The sequence below is a fragment of the Nyctereutes procyonoides genome, unplaced genomic scaffold (genome assembly GCF_905146905.1).
Source record: "Nyctereutes procyonoides isolate TBG_1078 unplaced genomic scaffold, NYPRO_anot_genome, whole genome shotgun sequence".
In the NCBI taxonomy this organism is placed as follows: domain Eukaryota; kingdom Metazoa; phylum Chordata; class Mammalia; order Carnivora; family Canidae; genus Nyctereutes; species Nyctereutes procyonoides.
The window spans coordinates 26,633,876-26,649,640 of record NW_026575052.1 but is presented as its reverse complement, the minus strand read 5'-3'; the positions used below and the strand labels follow the sequence as shown (position 1 = coordinate 26,649,640).

Here is a 15,765-nt window from a genome sequence, read left to right as displayed (position 1 = left end):
GCCAGGCCACTTCCGCCCTGCCGGCGCTCCCGCAGCCTCCTCTTCTCGCGAGAGCCGCGAGGTGCGAAGCCGGCGGTCGCGGAGAGGCCGGGAGCGAGCCCGGGAGGCAGGTGAGCGCTGTGTGAGGCCCGGGAGCCCGGCCTGCCCCACCGTCCCCTTCCGGCCCACCTTTGTCCCTAGAGCCTCCTGTTTGCAGTTCCCAGCCCTGTCCCCCGCGGGGCACGGAACCATGGCCACGTTCCTGGGGCGCACGACGGGCTTTTGCCGGGAGAAGTCGGTGTGCGGCACCGGCCGGCCCTGCCTGTCGCGGGCCCTTCCCGGCTGCCTGTCTCCCGCGCTGCCGGCGCCGGGCGCGCAGGGCCTTGCGCCGCGGCCGGTGACCCGGGCTGGGGGCGGGGACCCGCCTTGCGGATGCCCAGCCGCCGTGACCTTGCGCCTCACGCCTCGTCTCAAATACGGGGGGAACCTGACCCCCCGGGTTGTAATTTAGAGCCAGTGACTTGCCAGAACCAACAAAGTGTGGAGTTGCTGTGAGTAACAGTAATTTAGCCAGGTGACTTTTAAAGAGGTGGTTGGCTTTATTGAACGATTCATGGATCGGGCAGCGTCCCCAGTAGAGAGAAGCTCCAAAGAGCACCACGAGAAGAAAGGTTTTTTTATTTAAAAAAGCGGGGGGGGGGGGGCGGGAGGCGGGTGAGACAAGGAAGTCCTAAAGGGGAGAAGAGGATTATTTCAGGCAAGGTCACCTTCCTTTGGGGGACAGACGAGGTCCGTTAGGCAGAATACCTTACTAATACTGAGCAGAAGATTCCAGACTGGCCCCTTAAGAGTACATTCCTGGAGACGGTTGAAACTGCAGGTAGGTTAGGTATTAGTTTTGGTTTGGTGATGATGCGGGCTTAGCACAAGTGATTCCATTTGGGGCCTGTTTTCTTTTTAACAGTTTAATTGAAAATTTCCCAAACTTGCCAGATCAAAAGAACCATTTAGCATGCTCTTTAAAAAAATATATATGTTTATTAGATAGCGTAGCGGGGTGGTGAGGGGCAGAAGGGGAGGGAGAAACAGACTCTCCGCTGAGCTGAGCTGAGCTGAGCGTGGAGCCAGCTAGGAGGCATGGAGGGGCTCTATCTTAGGATCCTGAGATCAGCACCTGACCCAAAGTTAGACGCTTAACCGACTGAGCCACCCAGGTGTCCACTGCCCCCATCTAGGATGTTTATTAATAAATTGGATACCCTGGTCCTTCTGGAGAGTTGATTTAGTACATACATCTGGATGAAGTCCAGGAATCTTTTTTTTTTTTTTTTTTTTAAGTCCAGGAATCTTATTTTAACAAGGCCCCTATGTGATTTGTAGGACCTGAAGTTTGGGAAGGAAAAGGTTGGTGGCCTTCATTCTGACATTGAGTGCCAATCTCTGAGTGACTCAGGGAGGTCATGGACTATAGGCACTCAACTGACGTGTAAATGCAGAGTGCCTCATTGCTATCTGGCATCAGGGAAGGCTTCATATTAATAGGGAGAACTAAAGGATTTGGGGATTAGGGATAACTGGTGACAGGAGCTTATAAGCATGTCATTCTGCAAATTTTATGTTTGCAGTTAGACTCTTGTCTATATCTGTTTTGCACAACCCTTATAACTCAAGTCTTTTTAAAACATCTTGCCCTCCCCTGCCTCTATGTGGGGGAAGCCCTCCTAACCCAAATGTTAAAATTCCAGATGCACATCTATAGATTCATTAAAACACTACTCATCTGTCCATAAGGCTTTGTTTTCTGAGTTCTGTCCACCCATCTTCAAATGAGCCTTGGAAATTCTAGCACTGGGGTATCCTTCCTGAAACCCTCAATTCTTGACACACCTGGAAACAGTCTTCCATTTCTTCTTTCTTTCTTTCTTTCTTTCTTTCTTTCTTTCTTTCTTTCTTTCTTTCTTTCTTTCTTTCGTTTCTTGTTTCCTTGCTAATGATCACCTTTTTTTTTGCCTACGTGTGCTTCAGTCAGTTCATTAAATTTAAAGTTTTCCTTTCTGATGACTTTCAATATTCTCAGAATTTTTTATGTACCTGACTTAAAAGGACTTAATCCTTGGTTTGAACTGATACCTGAACTTCAGTCTTTTTTATTTTTTCTTTTGGCCCCCTTCATAAGACGAGCCAAATGCCTCAAGATTTGATGTTTACTGGGTACCTTAGAAATAAATGAATCTCCAGAAGATACTTGTAGACATCTGCTTTCCCTGCCTGTTAGTAGCATTTTAGAAGAGCCATGGGCACATGTATACAGCAGTGAGCGCTAGAGAGGTGCTTAACATCTAAGGCCCATGACGTGACAATGACTTCTTCAACTCCACGTCTACCTCTTTTTATTTTTTTTTTAAATATTTTATTTATTTATTCATGAGAGACACACACACAAGCAGAGGGAGAAGCAGGCTCCATGCAGGGAGCCTGATGTGGGACTTGATCTGGGGTCTCCAGGATCACACCCTGGGCTGAAGGCGGCGCTAAACTGCTGAGCCACCTGGGCTGCCCCCTCCACCTCTTTTTAGATATGCAACTAGGCTCTTGAGTCACCTCAGGCACCAGACTTTTTTTTTCTTATAGTTTTTAAAAAAGAAAGATTGCTAAAAGCAGAAAACTCAGATGATGGAAAGTACCATCCTTTAGCTTTTAGATACTTAAAAGAACATTGTCTCCCACTTTATTGGGAAAATGCTAACAGAGTGGTGGCTATGTCTGTGTTTTGAGGATTAATGTTTAATAAATACATTTATGAGCTCCCTCTTTCCATAGAAGATTAGTTTGGGGAGATATGGAACACAAAGTATTTTACGTCCTTCTAATGTACTGATACACACCCATTGGAGTAGTATTGAAGATGTCATAAAGTGCAGCTCTTATACTGTCTAATTCTAACAATGTAAAAGAAGCATCGCATCTCCCTAGGGAGTCTTCCCAGCAGGGATGGCTGAGGAGAAAGAATAGGTTTTATGGGGACTCTTTGAAACAAAGGCAAATAAACTGGCCACCAAGATATAAAAATTCTCTGAAAACATTTCACTGAGCTCTGTGTGTCAGGCCCTGCTGAGTGCTTTGCATATTTTTATCTTCTTATTTACTTCTTACAGCAGCCTTGTGAAATATGAGATTATTATTCCTACCTTATTGGTAAGAAATGAGAGAGCTAATAACTGGACTAGACACCTGGCTTTTTGTTTTTCTCTGCCTAACAAGTAACCTTTTGCCTGTTCTTTCTTTCATGATGGTTTTTCTGTGAGTACAGTGCAAAGTTATAGTTGGTGGTGGTGGGCAGGGAGCTTGTCCCTTTTGTTTTCCCAGGAGAGAACCTGTGCCAACATCATTCTAGAAACAGGTCCTGTATTTCTATTAACTTAATGCCCAGCAATCCCTATTCCTGTCTTCCCTGGTTGGTTCTTATTTATTTATTTATTTAAATTTTTTGGAGGCCCCACTGGGATACCCCCGGCTGATTCTTAAATGAAACATTGATCCCAAGTCGCTTACCTTAAAGATTTACAGGAGTTCTTCCTCAACATCAAGTGACAGTTAAAAGCTTAAAAGTGTCAGTTCTTGAGTGTGTGCTTTTTAAGAATTTAAAGACAATTCGGTGATTAAGGAATCCTGCTTATCTGATAACACATGGCATCCTTTTACTGGGGCTTGCAGTCAGGTCAAGATAATGAAGAACGGGCATTCCACATGGAAGCAAACAGGTAAAGGCATGATTAAAGCAAAAATGTGGAGGTTTTTCATAGAACAAGGAGGGCTTCACTTTGGAGAGGTGGGAGATACAGACGGAGCCAGATCATGGAGGACCTGATTCCAGAAGAAAGTGTTTTGGTTTTGCACTAGAAAGTAAACTTTAGGAAATGAATGACAAAATCAAAATACTGTGGTATTTAAGAGTGACTGGATAACTTGGCCATGTTTTGTAGGCAGAAGAGCAAATCATTTGAACTGAATATTTTTGAAGAAGGGTGTAACGGACAAGGCCTAAAGTCTCAGAGTGTCTGTGGTGATGTAATTGTGACTGAGTTAGCAACTTCTACAAAAGACAGAGGTGTTCAGCACAACCCTGGTCCGTGCTTGACCTGTCTACTGTGGCGTCTGCATTTATGCCATTATTAGAGCTATTTTAAGACGGGAACTTGATGGCATTAATGTTGAAGAAAGAAAGGAGGAGCTGAGTAGAATACCATCGCCTGACCTAATTGCTTCATGAGCACATTCTATACTCCTGTCCGTATCAAGTGGAAGGGAAAGCTGACCCATGGTGGTGGCGGGGGGAATCTCCATAGATTAAAAGTGTGGGCTTTATAGTCACATGGATTTGGATTCATGTTCCAGGTCTTCCCACATTTAGTAGTTGTGTGACCTGGCAAAGTCAATGGCTTCAATTTTTCTGCCTATAAAATGGGAATAATACAGAGTTTAGGGTTGTACTGAGGTTCAGTTGGGATAATGTACATAAGGTCCTTTGAACAGCCTGGGCAATAGTAAATGTGAAAGAAAGACATGTTAGTTAGGTACTATTGATCATTGCAGATTCAATAGGATTGAATTTTCTTATTTTCATGAAGGAGAAAATCTCATTATTTGCCAAATGTAAATATGTTGTCTCTTTAAAAAAAAAAACAAACATTAAGCTTGTGGTGAAATTAGGTCTGCCAATTTATTTGCCTTCTTTGCTGAGTCATACTTTTGCCTAATTAACGTCCTGTGTGTTTCATATTCCTTCCACTCAAGCTGAGTTGTCCCAAATCAAAAGAGAAATACTCTTTCTGCCTTCAACTTGTATACTTGACTGCCAAGGCAGGACTCCCATCCAGGAAGCAACCTGCCTTGTTGGGGAATGTTGGGGTTAAGAATCCTTGAGGTAACGGGTTCATTATTTTAGTCTCTGTAGCATCCACAGGAAGATACTCTAGTGTGGTCAGCATGCCGTGGTGGGAGGTCGGAATTAGGTGGTGATTCTAATTGTATTTGCTGGTACCTCATAGATTAAATTGTGCTTTTATCTCTGCTCAGTCGTGACTCTCCTTTGGTCCATGGGTTTTAGGTCCATCAGCATGGCAGGAATGGCAGATTATGGCATCTCAGCTGGCCAGTTTGTGGCCGTGGTCTGGGATCAGTCATCCCCCCTGGAGGCTCTGAAAGATCTGGTCGACAAGCTTCAAAAGTTAACAGGTGATGAGGGCCAAGTGTCTGTGGAAAACATCAACCAACTGTTGAAATGTAAGTACCTACCCGTTGTCTTTACAGGGTTGCAGAGGGTTGATGGGGGTGCTGCGTTTATGCGGTTCCTTGATATCTGAGTTTTTGTTCTGAGTGGCACACGATGGCAGTGGGGGGGGGGGTCACTCCGTTTTTCAGTTGAGATACAGTGGACTTAAAATGAGTGTAGTTGATTTTTATAAGTATGTTGTTATTAGATATCCTGCATTTTTTAAAAAGCGTATTCTTCAGCCAGCTTCCTTTTTACTTCTTTTCCTGGACATATAAAGGATATGAAATTAATAAGACCAAGGGAGAATAGTGGCTTCTTTGCCCCTCTTGCTAGTAATGGTATAATAACGTTTGCCAGATAGGTAGCTGTTCATTCTTCCAGGGCCAAGCCTGGAGCCTCTGCAGGACCTTGGGGGGCTGGGCAGATTGCCTCAGGGGCCCAGGTGATTGCTGATCAGAACCTTCCTTCTTTTCAGCTGCCCACAAAGAATCTAGCTTTGATATTATTTTGTCGGGTGTAATTCCTGGAAGCACCACTCTGCACAGCACTGAGATTTTGGCTGAGATGGCCCGGATCCTGCGGCCTGGTGGACGTCTTTTTCTGAGAGAGCCAGTAGAGACAGCTGTAGGTAAGGAAATTTTTATTTGGAAGACTAGAATTTAACAACGTTAAATATTTAGGTACGTTTGCTGCATCTCTCTGAGCAGGAGCTGTCATTAGGAGATCCTTCTCCTTGGTTGTAAAAATCTGAAGCAGTGCATCTCACGGAACTATGATCTTTGACCCAATAGGAGGAAAATGTCTACCTGAAAATGGCTGGGTCTGTCAACAGGTTGAATGGTTAAACTGTGGTACATGCATACCACGGGAAACTCTAGCAATAAAAAGGAATAAACCACTCACTTGTGCAACAATTTGGATGAATCTCAAGGGAATCTTGCCGTGCCGAGTGGAAAACAGCCAATCCCAAAAGGATGCATGCTATGTGATTCTATTCCTGTAACATTCTTGGAATAACAAAGTTCTAGGGATGGGGACCAAACTGATGACTACTAGGTGCTAGGAGTGAGAGGCAGGGGATATGTGAGCCTGGAAAGGGGTCTCAGGAGGGCTCCTTGTAACTGTGGAAGTGCTCACATGAAGCATGGTAAGATTGCACAGAGCTGTGCACACCCAGACAATTGCATGCAAAACTGGTGAGATCTGGGGAGCTCTGTGGACCCTGAGTGATAACTTCCCAGTCTTCTAGTGTGCGGTACTTGTGTATGTTCCCATAGGGGAAACAAGGAGAAGCATCCTTTTTTTTTTTTTTTTTTTTAATTTTCCTATGCATCTATAGTTATTTCAGAATAAAAAGTTAGAAAATAATGACTGGAAGTCTGGGAGTGATGAGTCATAATTATTGACTCATATGAAACTAATGATAGGACCCAGGAAATAAAAACCTCTCTTTTTTTTGCTCAGTGATGAAGCTGTCACTTCTGAATTTGTTCCGTTTTCCATCAGTATGTGATGACTCAATTTGTAAATGCAACCAGAGACTGAAAGTATTTTGAAATATGTAAAAGCATTTAGTGGGGATAGAAACTTGTGATGGACACGGCAGATGCCAGTGTTCTTTGTTGGAAGTGTAGACCACGGGAAGCTGCAGTGTCTCTCTTGTAGGAACTGCGCAGAGAGTATACTTGTGTGCTTTCTGAGTCCTCAGCCTCCTTTTCACTCAGTGTCCAGAAACCCCAGAAAGGTTCTTCCAAGAAGCCGAGTGAGACAGGACAATAATAGAATTATTATTATATTATTATTATATTATTACATATTAATCATTATTATTTTAATTATATTATTATTAATTATTAATTAATAGAATTATTATTGTATTATTATATATATTATTATAGAATTATTCTCTGACACTTAAGGGCGTAGGTAAGCACGTACTGAACAACCAGAAGGATTTGTCAAATTAAAATACTGTCACGATCACTTTTATTGCCAGCCGACCCAAATAGGATCCTTTTTGATTTTTCCTGTTTTGGCCCATGAAGCTGCTAATTGGGGTTTTCCTCTTGGCAGTTAACAACAGCAAAGTGAGGACGACATCTAAGCTGTGTTCGGCCCTGACTCTTTCTGGTCTCGTGGAAGTGAAAGAGGTATGTTAGTAGACCACCTCCTTTGCTGGGAACTGAGACCTTGGGTGACTACACCCAGGATCTCTGTCCATAGATCTGGGGAGCATCAGGGGAGTAACAGCATGGAAAATGAGGGGTGCAGTGTCACGTCGACTGGGAAGCAAACTGGGAAGTGCTTTGCATGTAAGATACACAGTGTCTCTTTGGAAAAACTCTCCTTTGAATAGACTCAGCTTGGGCCCTTGTTGGTTGGGGCATATTCTGGTCTCAGTACTGGTGGAGTGGAGTGGTGGCGCCCATGTTTCAGGGAGAGAGCAACACGGGTCCCTTAATGAACACAAATCCTAGGCCCAAGTGAAACACGGGCACCTGAATCATCCTCAGGTATTTGGTGGAGGCTGGAGTGGGTCAGGGGAGAATATCCCACTTCTGACAATTCAGTAAAAATACTCAGATTAATTAGAGGTGTTTCTATTTCTACATCCTTCTTTGATGTTGAAATTTTCTTGTGTGAGAGGGAAGTGCTGTACCATGATAAGTGTAATACCACGGATTTGAGTCAGAGGCTCTACCACTGAGCTGTACCCTCCCACCCCTCCCGTGGTGGTCCGCTTAACCACCAAGGCCACTGATTGGCAGCATGACCTAGGGCCTTAGTTTCTTTATGCCCATACTTGCTTATTTTTCTTTTTAGTTTAAGGTTTTCCGTTTTTGTTTTTGTTTTCCGTGTTTTTTTAATCTAAGATAAGAGATGCTCATATAAATTCAATTAATACTAGAGAATATAAGGACGCCTGGGTGGCTCAGCAGTTAAGCGTCTGCCTTCAGCTCAAGTCATGATCCCGGGGTCCCAGAACCGAGTCCCACATCAGGCTCCCGCAGGGAGCCTGCTTCTCCCTCTGCCTGTGTCTCTATCTCTCATGAATAAATAAATAAAATCTTACCAAAAAAAAAAAATACTGGAGAATATAGAATTATAAAATGACATTCCAGACCTTCCTCACACTTCCCTCCCAAGAGGAAGCCACCAACACATTTTTATGTGTTGATGCTCAGACCTCTGTGTGTGTGTGTGTGACAGGGAGAGACAGGTACTTTTTTAATGTAAATGAGGTCATATGTATACATTATTCAATTACTAGCTTTTTCCACCTTTAAATATCTTCAACATTTATTTATCCCAGTGCATTGCCCCTCACTCTTATTAATGATGTAACAATATTGAGTGCTGTGGAGCAGCTGTGATTTATTTAACCATTCTGTAGTTGCTGGACACAGGTGGCACTCCCACATTGTTTTCTACCTTTATCGTCCGCTACTTCTTCCCAGGAAAACATTTCTTCCCTCTTTATGTTTTTTTTCTCTATTTTATTTCTACTATGTTTATTGTGCGCCTGCCTCTATGTAGCACACCATGAGGCATCATCCTATTCAGTATGCCTGACTCATCTTGATAATCATAATCATTATAACCCGCAGAACAACTGGCACAGTGCCTTGTACCTAATAGACAGGGATTTGGTAAATACTTGAAAACTTTCCAGAGGGTTGGCTCAAAGTAAGCGCATAAACAAAGTAGTACAGATCACTGAGAAACTGAATGTGATGATGTCTATCATCTCCTGCTATTATGCACTTCGTAACACAGAAATGAGTATTTGACACCTGTGTGGGTGGACTTAGTATGACATCATTTTGTGGAAAGAGTGTGACCTACTTCTTTTGATGTCTTGAATTCCAGCTGCAGCAGGAGTCCTTGAGCGCCAAGGAGATACAGTCTGTCCAAGAACACCTGGGTTACCAAAGTGACAACTTGCTCTCTGTGCACATCACAGGCAAAAAACCCAACTTTGAAGTGGGTTCTTCTAGTCAACTGAAGCTTTCTCTGGCCAAGAAGTCTTCTCCCCCGGGTAAGACTGGCCTGGGGGCATTGTTCTGTGTGGGTGAGCCTAGAAAGACAACTCAGATGTTGAACCAGAGATCTAGACAGAGACAGTGAGGTCTCCAGAGGATTAGTCCTTCCTTCATCTCTGTCATTTCCAAATGGAAAAATGTTTCATGTTCTGTTGTCCCGGGCGTATTCAGATTCTGATGTGAAATAGCACATTAGCTCTTACCTCATTTGGCCTCTTCTGCTCTTAGGACACTGAGGCCTCCAGATTCTAGAAGACTGAGCTACATGATTTAGCTAATGAAGTCTTTCCACACCCCAGAATTACCACACTCATCCTCAGGAGCTCTCGCAGTGGTGGTCGTGGTTGATAAGAGTAGCCTGCACCTCTTCCCATGGGTCCTTTCTATGCTAGTAAAGTCAGCTTTTCTTACTTTGAGGATCTTAAGCCACTTGTAAAAGTATTTCTCCTTAGACAGTTGTACCCGCCCTTTGCCACCCCCTCACCTCATCACTATTTCATGATGCCTGAATCAAGAGAAATTGTCCCAGCCATGAGGTATGCAAAAATTTGCAGGTACATTCACACTCCTCTGCTTTGGCCAGCCAAAATCTTTAAGAAATCCGCTGGAATCCCAGCCTTTGGACCCATGCTTCCAGAATGGGTAGGAAGGGCTCAGATGAGGAGTTTGCCTTGTGGAAGATCTGAGCCTCCACCTGCAACAGTGATCTTCAGCGGTGCACTTAACCACCAAGGCCGGTCTGAAGACGTGCCCACACTGTCTCTGAGGACCTGCCTATACCTGCCCACACTGACTCAGCTCTCAGGGCCTTCTTTGCACCAACAGGGTCTGCAGGGTGAGGGTTGTGTCTGCCACCAGTTTGCCTCACAGCACTGCCGCTGGCTCTGGAGCCAGTTTTCTTGTACGTCACAGGTTCACATGAGGCAGAGGCTTTGGCACACACTTTTCTGCTTACTTAATCTTCAGATCTCCTGCAGTAGATCTAGGGAGGACGACTAGCCTCAGGTTCTAAGGATGGAAGCTAAGATAAGGACACAGCAATGTGGGGTGAAGTCAAGCATGTCAGACAGACTCCTGTTTGTGGCTCTGTAGAAAGAGCCTAAATGTTGGAGCTGTTTTTCTCATCTATAAAATTAGGACAGCACATCCTCACCTGATAAGGGTCCTAGCAGGATTTAATCACACGGTGCATATGAAATACTTATTGTAGCATCTGCTGCAGAGCAAGTGCTTAGCAGATGATGGCATCTGTCACCATAAAGCAAGCCAGCCCCAGGCCATTCCTTCTCCAAATGGTAGAGCAGGGCCTCAGACCCAAGCCCTCGGACTCCCAGGCCCATGTGCTCTCCACAGACACTCAGCAAAAAGCACACCCATGTGCCTCTGGTTTGTTTCTGCTGCTTTGATGAAGTTCTTTTTCTTTTAATGGTTGGACCCAGTGAAGCCTGCTGTGGACCCTGCAGCGGCCAAGCTCTGGACCCTGTCAGCCAATGACATGGAGGACGAGAGTGTGGTGAGTGGGCACTGCAGTCCCTGGACTGCTTTCTGTTTGGCGTCCCTTTGGAAATGAACGGTCATAGTTTGGTGTGGCCTCTCTGGACATGGAAGTGTGAAGCTCAGCATTGTGCCTGTGCCTGTGACCGTGGCTGGCATTTGTGATTCGGAAGGAAACCCCACATTCGTGGCATTTTAAAAATCTTTTTCAGCATCTCTTTTCCCCACAGGTTTTCTTGTTCTCACTTCATGTGATATGTTAAAGATTCTGGTGGGCATGTGTGAACCTGAAAAGAGCTTGTCAGCTAAAAGACTTTCTTGGCTCCTTTGTCTGGGCAAGTCAGTGCACACTCACTGTCTTAAAAGCAATAATTTTCCATCTTGGATCAATACTGTCTATTAGAAAGTTCTTAATTTCTGCAACTGTTGAAGTGACAGTGATAGCAAAACAGGTTACGGTTCATGTTCTCATAGAATTTAAGATTAATTGTTCTCCCATTCAGCAAAGAATTGCACAAAAGTATATATTGTTATTTGCCTTCTTGGGAATCATATAGAAAATAGTTTATTCCCTTTTTCACATGACAGCCCTTCATATATGCAAATAAATATAGCACTTCTGTTTTTGTTTTTCCTGCTGCTTCCACATTCACACACGCGCACACACATGCACACTTAGACTCATATTCTCTACATGTTGTCAGTTACTTCCCAGTCCCCTTACAGCCTAGTGCATCCTCTGTGGACATAGTGACTTCACTGTGGTGGTCAGCTTGAATGTGATGATCAGCCCAGAGGAGGTCAGTGGATGCCCTCTACGTGGGCCATAGAAACCTGCTACCGCAGCCCTTTGTTCAGCCTTCTAGCAGCAGAGACCATGAGTGTGTCACTAACCTCTTCGAGCTCTCTCTAGGATCTCATTGACTCAGATGAGCTGCTAGATCCAGAAGATTTTAAGAAGCCAGATCCAGCTTCCCTGCGGGCTCCTTCATGTGGAGAAGGGAAAAAGAGGAAAGCCTGCAAGAATTGGTGAGTGTCAGCATAAGTGGAGTCTTCCAGGGCTTCCAGTCTTCTGAGGCTCAAGGACTCGGGATACTTTACTATTATTGAAATACTTATTTTATTGTGAAATGCATTGTAAAGATGGAGGAGTATTGGGATCCCTGGGTGGCGCAGCGGTTTAGCGCCTGCCTTTGGCCCAGGGCGTGATCCTGGAGACCCCGGATCGAATCCCACGTCGGGCTCCCGGTGCATGGAGCCTGCTTCTCCCTCTGCCTGTGTCTCTGCCTCTCTCTCTCTCTGTGTGACTATCATAAATAAATAAATAAATAAATAAATAAATAAATAAATAAATAAATAAATAAATAAATAAGATGGAGGAGTATCTTAATCAGATAGGTTTTAAAGAGTAATAAAGATGAACATCTGTGTACCAATTACCCAAGTTAAGAATCAGAAATATGACTAGTAACGTAGAAGCCACCTCTCCGTGCTTCCTCAGCTGCATCTTGCTCCGTCCCCACAAAGATTACCATCCTCCCGGGTTCATGTTAATCATTCTTGGCTTATTTGATAGTTTACCATCTAGTGTGAAGCTCCAACTACTATATTTTTTAATTACGAAAAACTGAGTAGTTAGCCCAGCCCTGACAAGGCAAGGAAAGGTCAATACCCTCCATCTGAGAAGGCTTCTGGTGAAAGTTAAGGTATGCAGGGTCTCCTGGGCTGGGGATCTCCAAGAGGATCTCCTGAGGATCTCCAAGAGTCCCTTCCAGGGAAGCCAGGGAGAGCCACAAGAGATCTCTAGGAAACCAAGGACATAGACAGATGGAACACTTGGCAGGGGTGTGTAGGGTGACACCAGCAGCAGTATGGTTGGAGGGCGTGGGCTGCTCTGTATGTTCTACTCTAAGCCCGCCCAAGTTTGAGTTCTCCTCCTTGGAACAGACTGGAGCAGAACATGAGTGTCCTCAGCAGATCAGCAGGGCAAAGAGGGATGGAAAAGCTTCATGGTCGCCAGTGTGCAGTCAGGATAAGCCAGGGCCAGGATCTGGGCTGGCTTGCCTGCCCTTGATACTATGGTATGATGGCAGCTTGGTTTGTGACAGTGGCAGCCTTCAGCTTCAGTGGAAGCCTTCAGCTTCAGGAGCCTGTTTTGGGCTCCTGCTTCATCATACACGTGTGACTTCGTCTATGGCAGAGCTGACATCTGGGGGTCCCCTCCACTGTTCCCCCTGAGGGTTCCCTTCCCTCTGCCTTACGTTAGCTTTTCTAGGTTTTGTATCCCCTGCTGCTTTCTTAGTTTTCTCTCTTATTTTGCTGGAGTCGGTTCTACAGTAGTTGCTTTTGAAAGGTTGCTTGAGCTGGGAGCCCTGAGCTTTAGCGCTGGGATTTGTTGACTGTGTTTTAGTGAAGGGAGCTTGGGTGGGCCTGTGAGGGACACTGCAAACTCAGCATCTTTGGGTCTTTCACCTTGAGGTGGTTAGATTTCTTAGAGAGGGGTCTTTCTGGTGCCACCTGTTCCTTTGGAAGTTTTGGGGTGCAGTGTGGGCTGAGAGCCACGTGCTTAGCAGTGGCTAACTTACCACCTGCTTGGAGTTCACCTCCCCTCGGTGAGAGTCACCTCTTCCGCTTCTTCTGCTATACAGTTCCCAGTGCTGCGTAGCCACTGTCTCCTTTCCCCTGGCCCCTGTTTTTGTGGGTTATGCTTTACTGAAGTTTCAGTGGGGCCTTGAGGGAAAGTAGAGTAGACACATGCATTCAGTCTGTCCTCTTAACCTGGAAACCTCAGTGTTGGTTTTTTTTGCATTCGTTTTACGGATGGAAGAGTGGTAAAAATGAACTGGTGGTGCGTGGGCTTGCTGAATCAGTGTTCTTGTAAGTGTGAAAGTTGCCAGCGTTCACAAATCAGGAGATTTCAAGTAAAAATCCTTTTTTTTTTTTTTTTTCTGTCCTTAGCTTTGGAAAATATGACAGCACTGGGTCTGCTTCTCCTCATAGCATTAATCGGCTGAAGCTGAGTAGTGACTGGCCTGTGTAGACAGGGCATCTCCCCTTTCGGTCCCCCTTTGCCCACCACTGTCTCCCTAAACAGCCTTACACGCTTACCTTGTCAGCCCAGCCCCATAGGTGTTTAAGATGTCCTAGTATAAAAAGAAAAGTTTTAGAGTGTGTTTGGGCTGTGTTGAGGACTTGGAGCCCGTGGGTGGTACCACGTCTCACTCACAAGCTACCAATTTCCACCCCCAGCACCTGTGGCCTCGCGGAAGAACTGGAAAAAGAGAAGTCAAGGGAACAGGCGAGCTCCCAGCCCAAGTCGGCTTGTGGAAATGTAAATATCTGGGTCCTTACTCAGTGTTCACAAAACCCCCAGTGGTATTGGGCATAATCCTAAACCCAACACAGACTAGCTCCAGCTCTCATTTACTGCCCAAGTATTTTAAGAATGGGCAAATATGTGAGAACGCGTATGTAGGAGAGAAGTCATCTCCTGAGAGGGGGTTTGTGTGCTCCTGCCTGTAGGGGAGGCTCCTGTCACTTATTTTTGACCCCATTCTTCCCAGTTCATGGTGGCCTGATGCCATTTGGCCATTTGGCTGAGCTCAACTATGATTTGAACTGTTGAAATATAGAAATATGGCCTTCTGAAGGAACTTCTCATGTCAGTTTTTCATAAAACTAGAGCTCTTAAAAACTCTTAGTATTTGGGTTTCAATTGGAGCCACATGTGCATCCAGCCATTTCCATCAGGCCACTGTGACCATGTTATGAAATTAGGGATCCCTTTCTTGCCCATGTATCTGGGACACGCTGACACTCAGCTTCCCTGTATGATTGATTGTCTCTTCTCTCAACAGTGCTACCTGGGCGATGCTTTCCGCTGTGCCAGCTGCCCCTACCTTGGCATGCCAGCCTTCAAGCCTGGGGAGCAGGTGCTCCTGAGCAACAACAACCTCAGTGATGCCTAGGAGGGACTTAACATAGTGCACATTGGCTCCTCCAGCCAACTCCTGTCCCTCAAGTCCCACAATTGTGGTTCCTCCCACCTCCTCTGCATTTGCTCACTCTCTGCTTGAAGTCCATCTGCAGGGAGCGTGCTTGGTAAACAGAGTGGAGCTGGCTATGGGGTGCAGTGATGTGCGGTGGTGCTATGTATCAAAAGACCTACTATAATGGGACCTGGTTACTCTGAGTGGGGGGACCTGTTTCTCCACCTCGTATTAGGGAACATGTGCTGGAGAGGCCATCTCCTGATATTGCAATGCTGACCTAACACTCAAGAGCCCAGATGTCCTTGAGTATTAACACTCTGTGACAGAGAGGACCCCTACCCCAGTTCTAAGCTCAGCAATAGTGCCACTACTTGCCTTCCAGAGTTGATGGTTTACTCAGTTATTGGTGAGTACCAACTGCACTGATGCAGTTATTGGTGACATGAGTCGTGTCTCATGGCTCAGGGCATCAGAAGAATCACCCGTTGGTTGCTGTGATCATATTCAGTGTCCCTCTGTCCCTTCCATCCCTACCTCACCCCTGTCCTACTGTGTTATATCCGTCTTGTTTCTGTTCATCTATCGTTATTAAAGTTGGGTACTTCTGCATATCTGTTGTGGAGAGCGCTGTGTTTGTGTGTGTGATGTCTGACACAGCCATCTGAGCTCAGCTTAGGCCACAAAACTTTCTTTTTGGAAGAGCCTTAGTGTCACACTGGTGGGGCCAGTCCTACAGTTAAGGATCAGGGACTCTCTTCATTTACTTTAGGAGAGGCCAAGTTGATGAGGTTTTATTTATTTTTTTAAAGATTTTATTTATTCATTCATGAAAGACACACACAGAAAGAGGCAGAGACACAGGCAGAGGGAGAAGCAGGCTCCATGCAGGGAGCCCGACGTGGGACTCGATCCTGGGTCTCCAGGATCATGCCCTGGGGGAAGGCGGCGCTAAACTGCTGAGCCACCCAGGCTGCCCAGTTGA

At 45.3% G+C, this 15,765-nt stretch overlaps 1 protein-coding gene across 2 annotated transcripts; it reads left to right on the top strand.

Annotated features, from left to right (window-relative positions):
* The first annotated feature begins 2 nt into the window (after positions 1–2).
* CIAPIN1 (cytokine induced apoptosis inhibitor 1) lies at positions 3–15,392 on the top strand. 2 transcript variants are annotated; one of them, XM_055331107.1, is made up of 9 exons: positions 3–110; positions 5,087–5,262; positions 5,730–5,882; positions 7,328–7,404; positions 9,125–9,293; positions 10,737–10,810; positions 11,705–11,820; positions 14,041–14,122; positions 14,649–15,392. In XM_055331107.1, the coding sequence occupies exons 2-9, from the start codon at positions 5,097–5,099 to the stop codon at positions 14,757–14,759; spliced, it is 948 nt and encodes a 315-aa protein (XP_055187082.1). In that variant the 5' UTR covers positions 3–110; positions 5,087–5,096; the 3' UTR covers positions 14,760–15,392. The 2 variants fall into 2 exon arrangements, with proteins under 2 accessions (XP_055187082.1, XP_055187081.1); XM_055331106.1 differs by lacking the exon at positions 3–110 and adding an exon at positions 422–530.
* The last annotated feature ends 373 nt before the right edge of the window (positions 15,393–15,765 follow it).

Excerpts from the sequence above, each read along its gene's own strand:
- CIAPIN1 (XM_055331107.1), top strand. The coding sequence starts at position 5,097 with ATGGCAGGAATGGCAGATTATGGCATCTCAGCTGGCCAGTTTGTGGCC. Across the intron at positions 5,263-5,729 it reads CATCAACCAACTGTTGAAAT|CTGCCCACAAAGAATCTAGC; the intron begins GTAAGTACCTAC and ends CCTTCTTTTCAG. Across the intron at positions 7,405-9,124 it reads GTCTCGTGGAAGTGAAAGAG|CTGCAGCAGGAGTCCTTGAG; the intron begins GTATGTTAGTAG and ends CTTGAATTCCAG.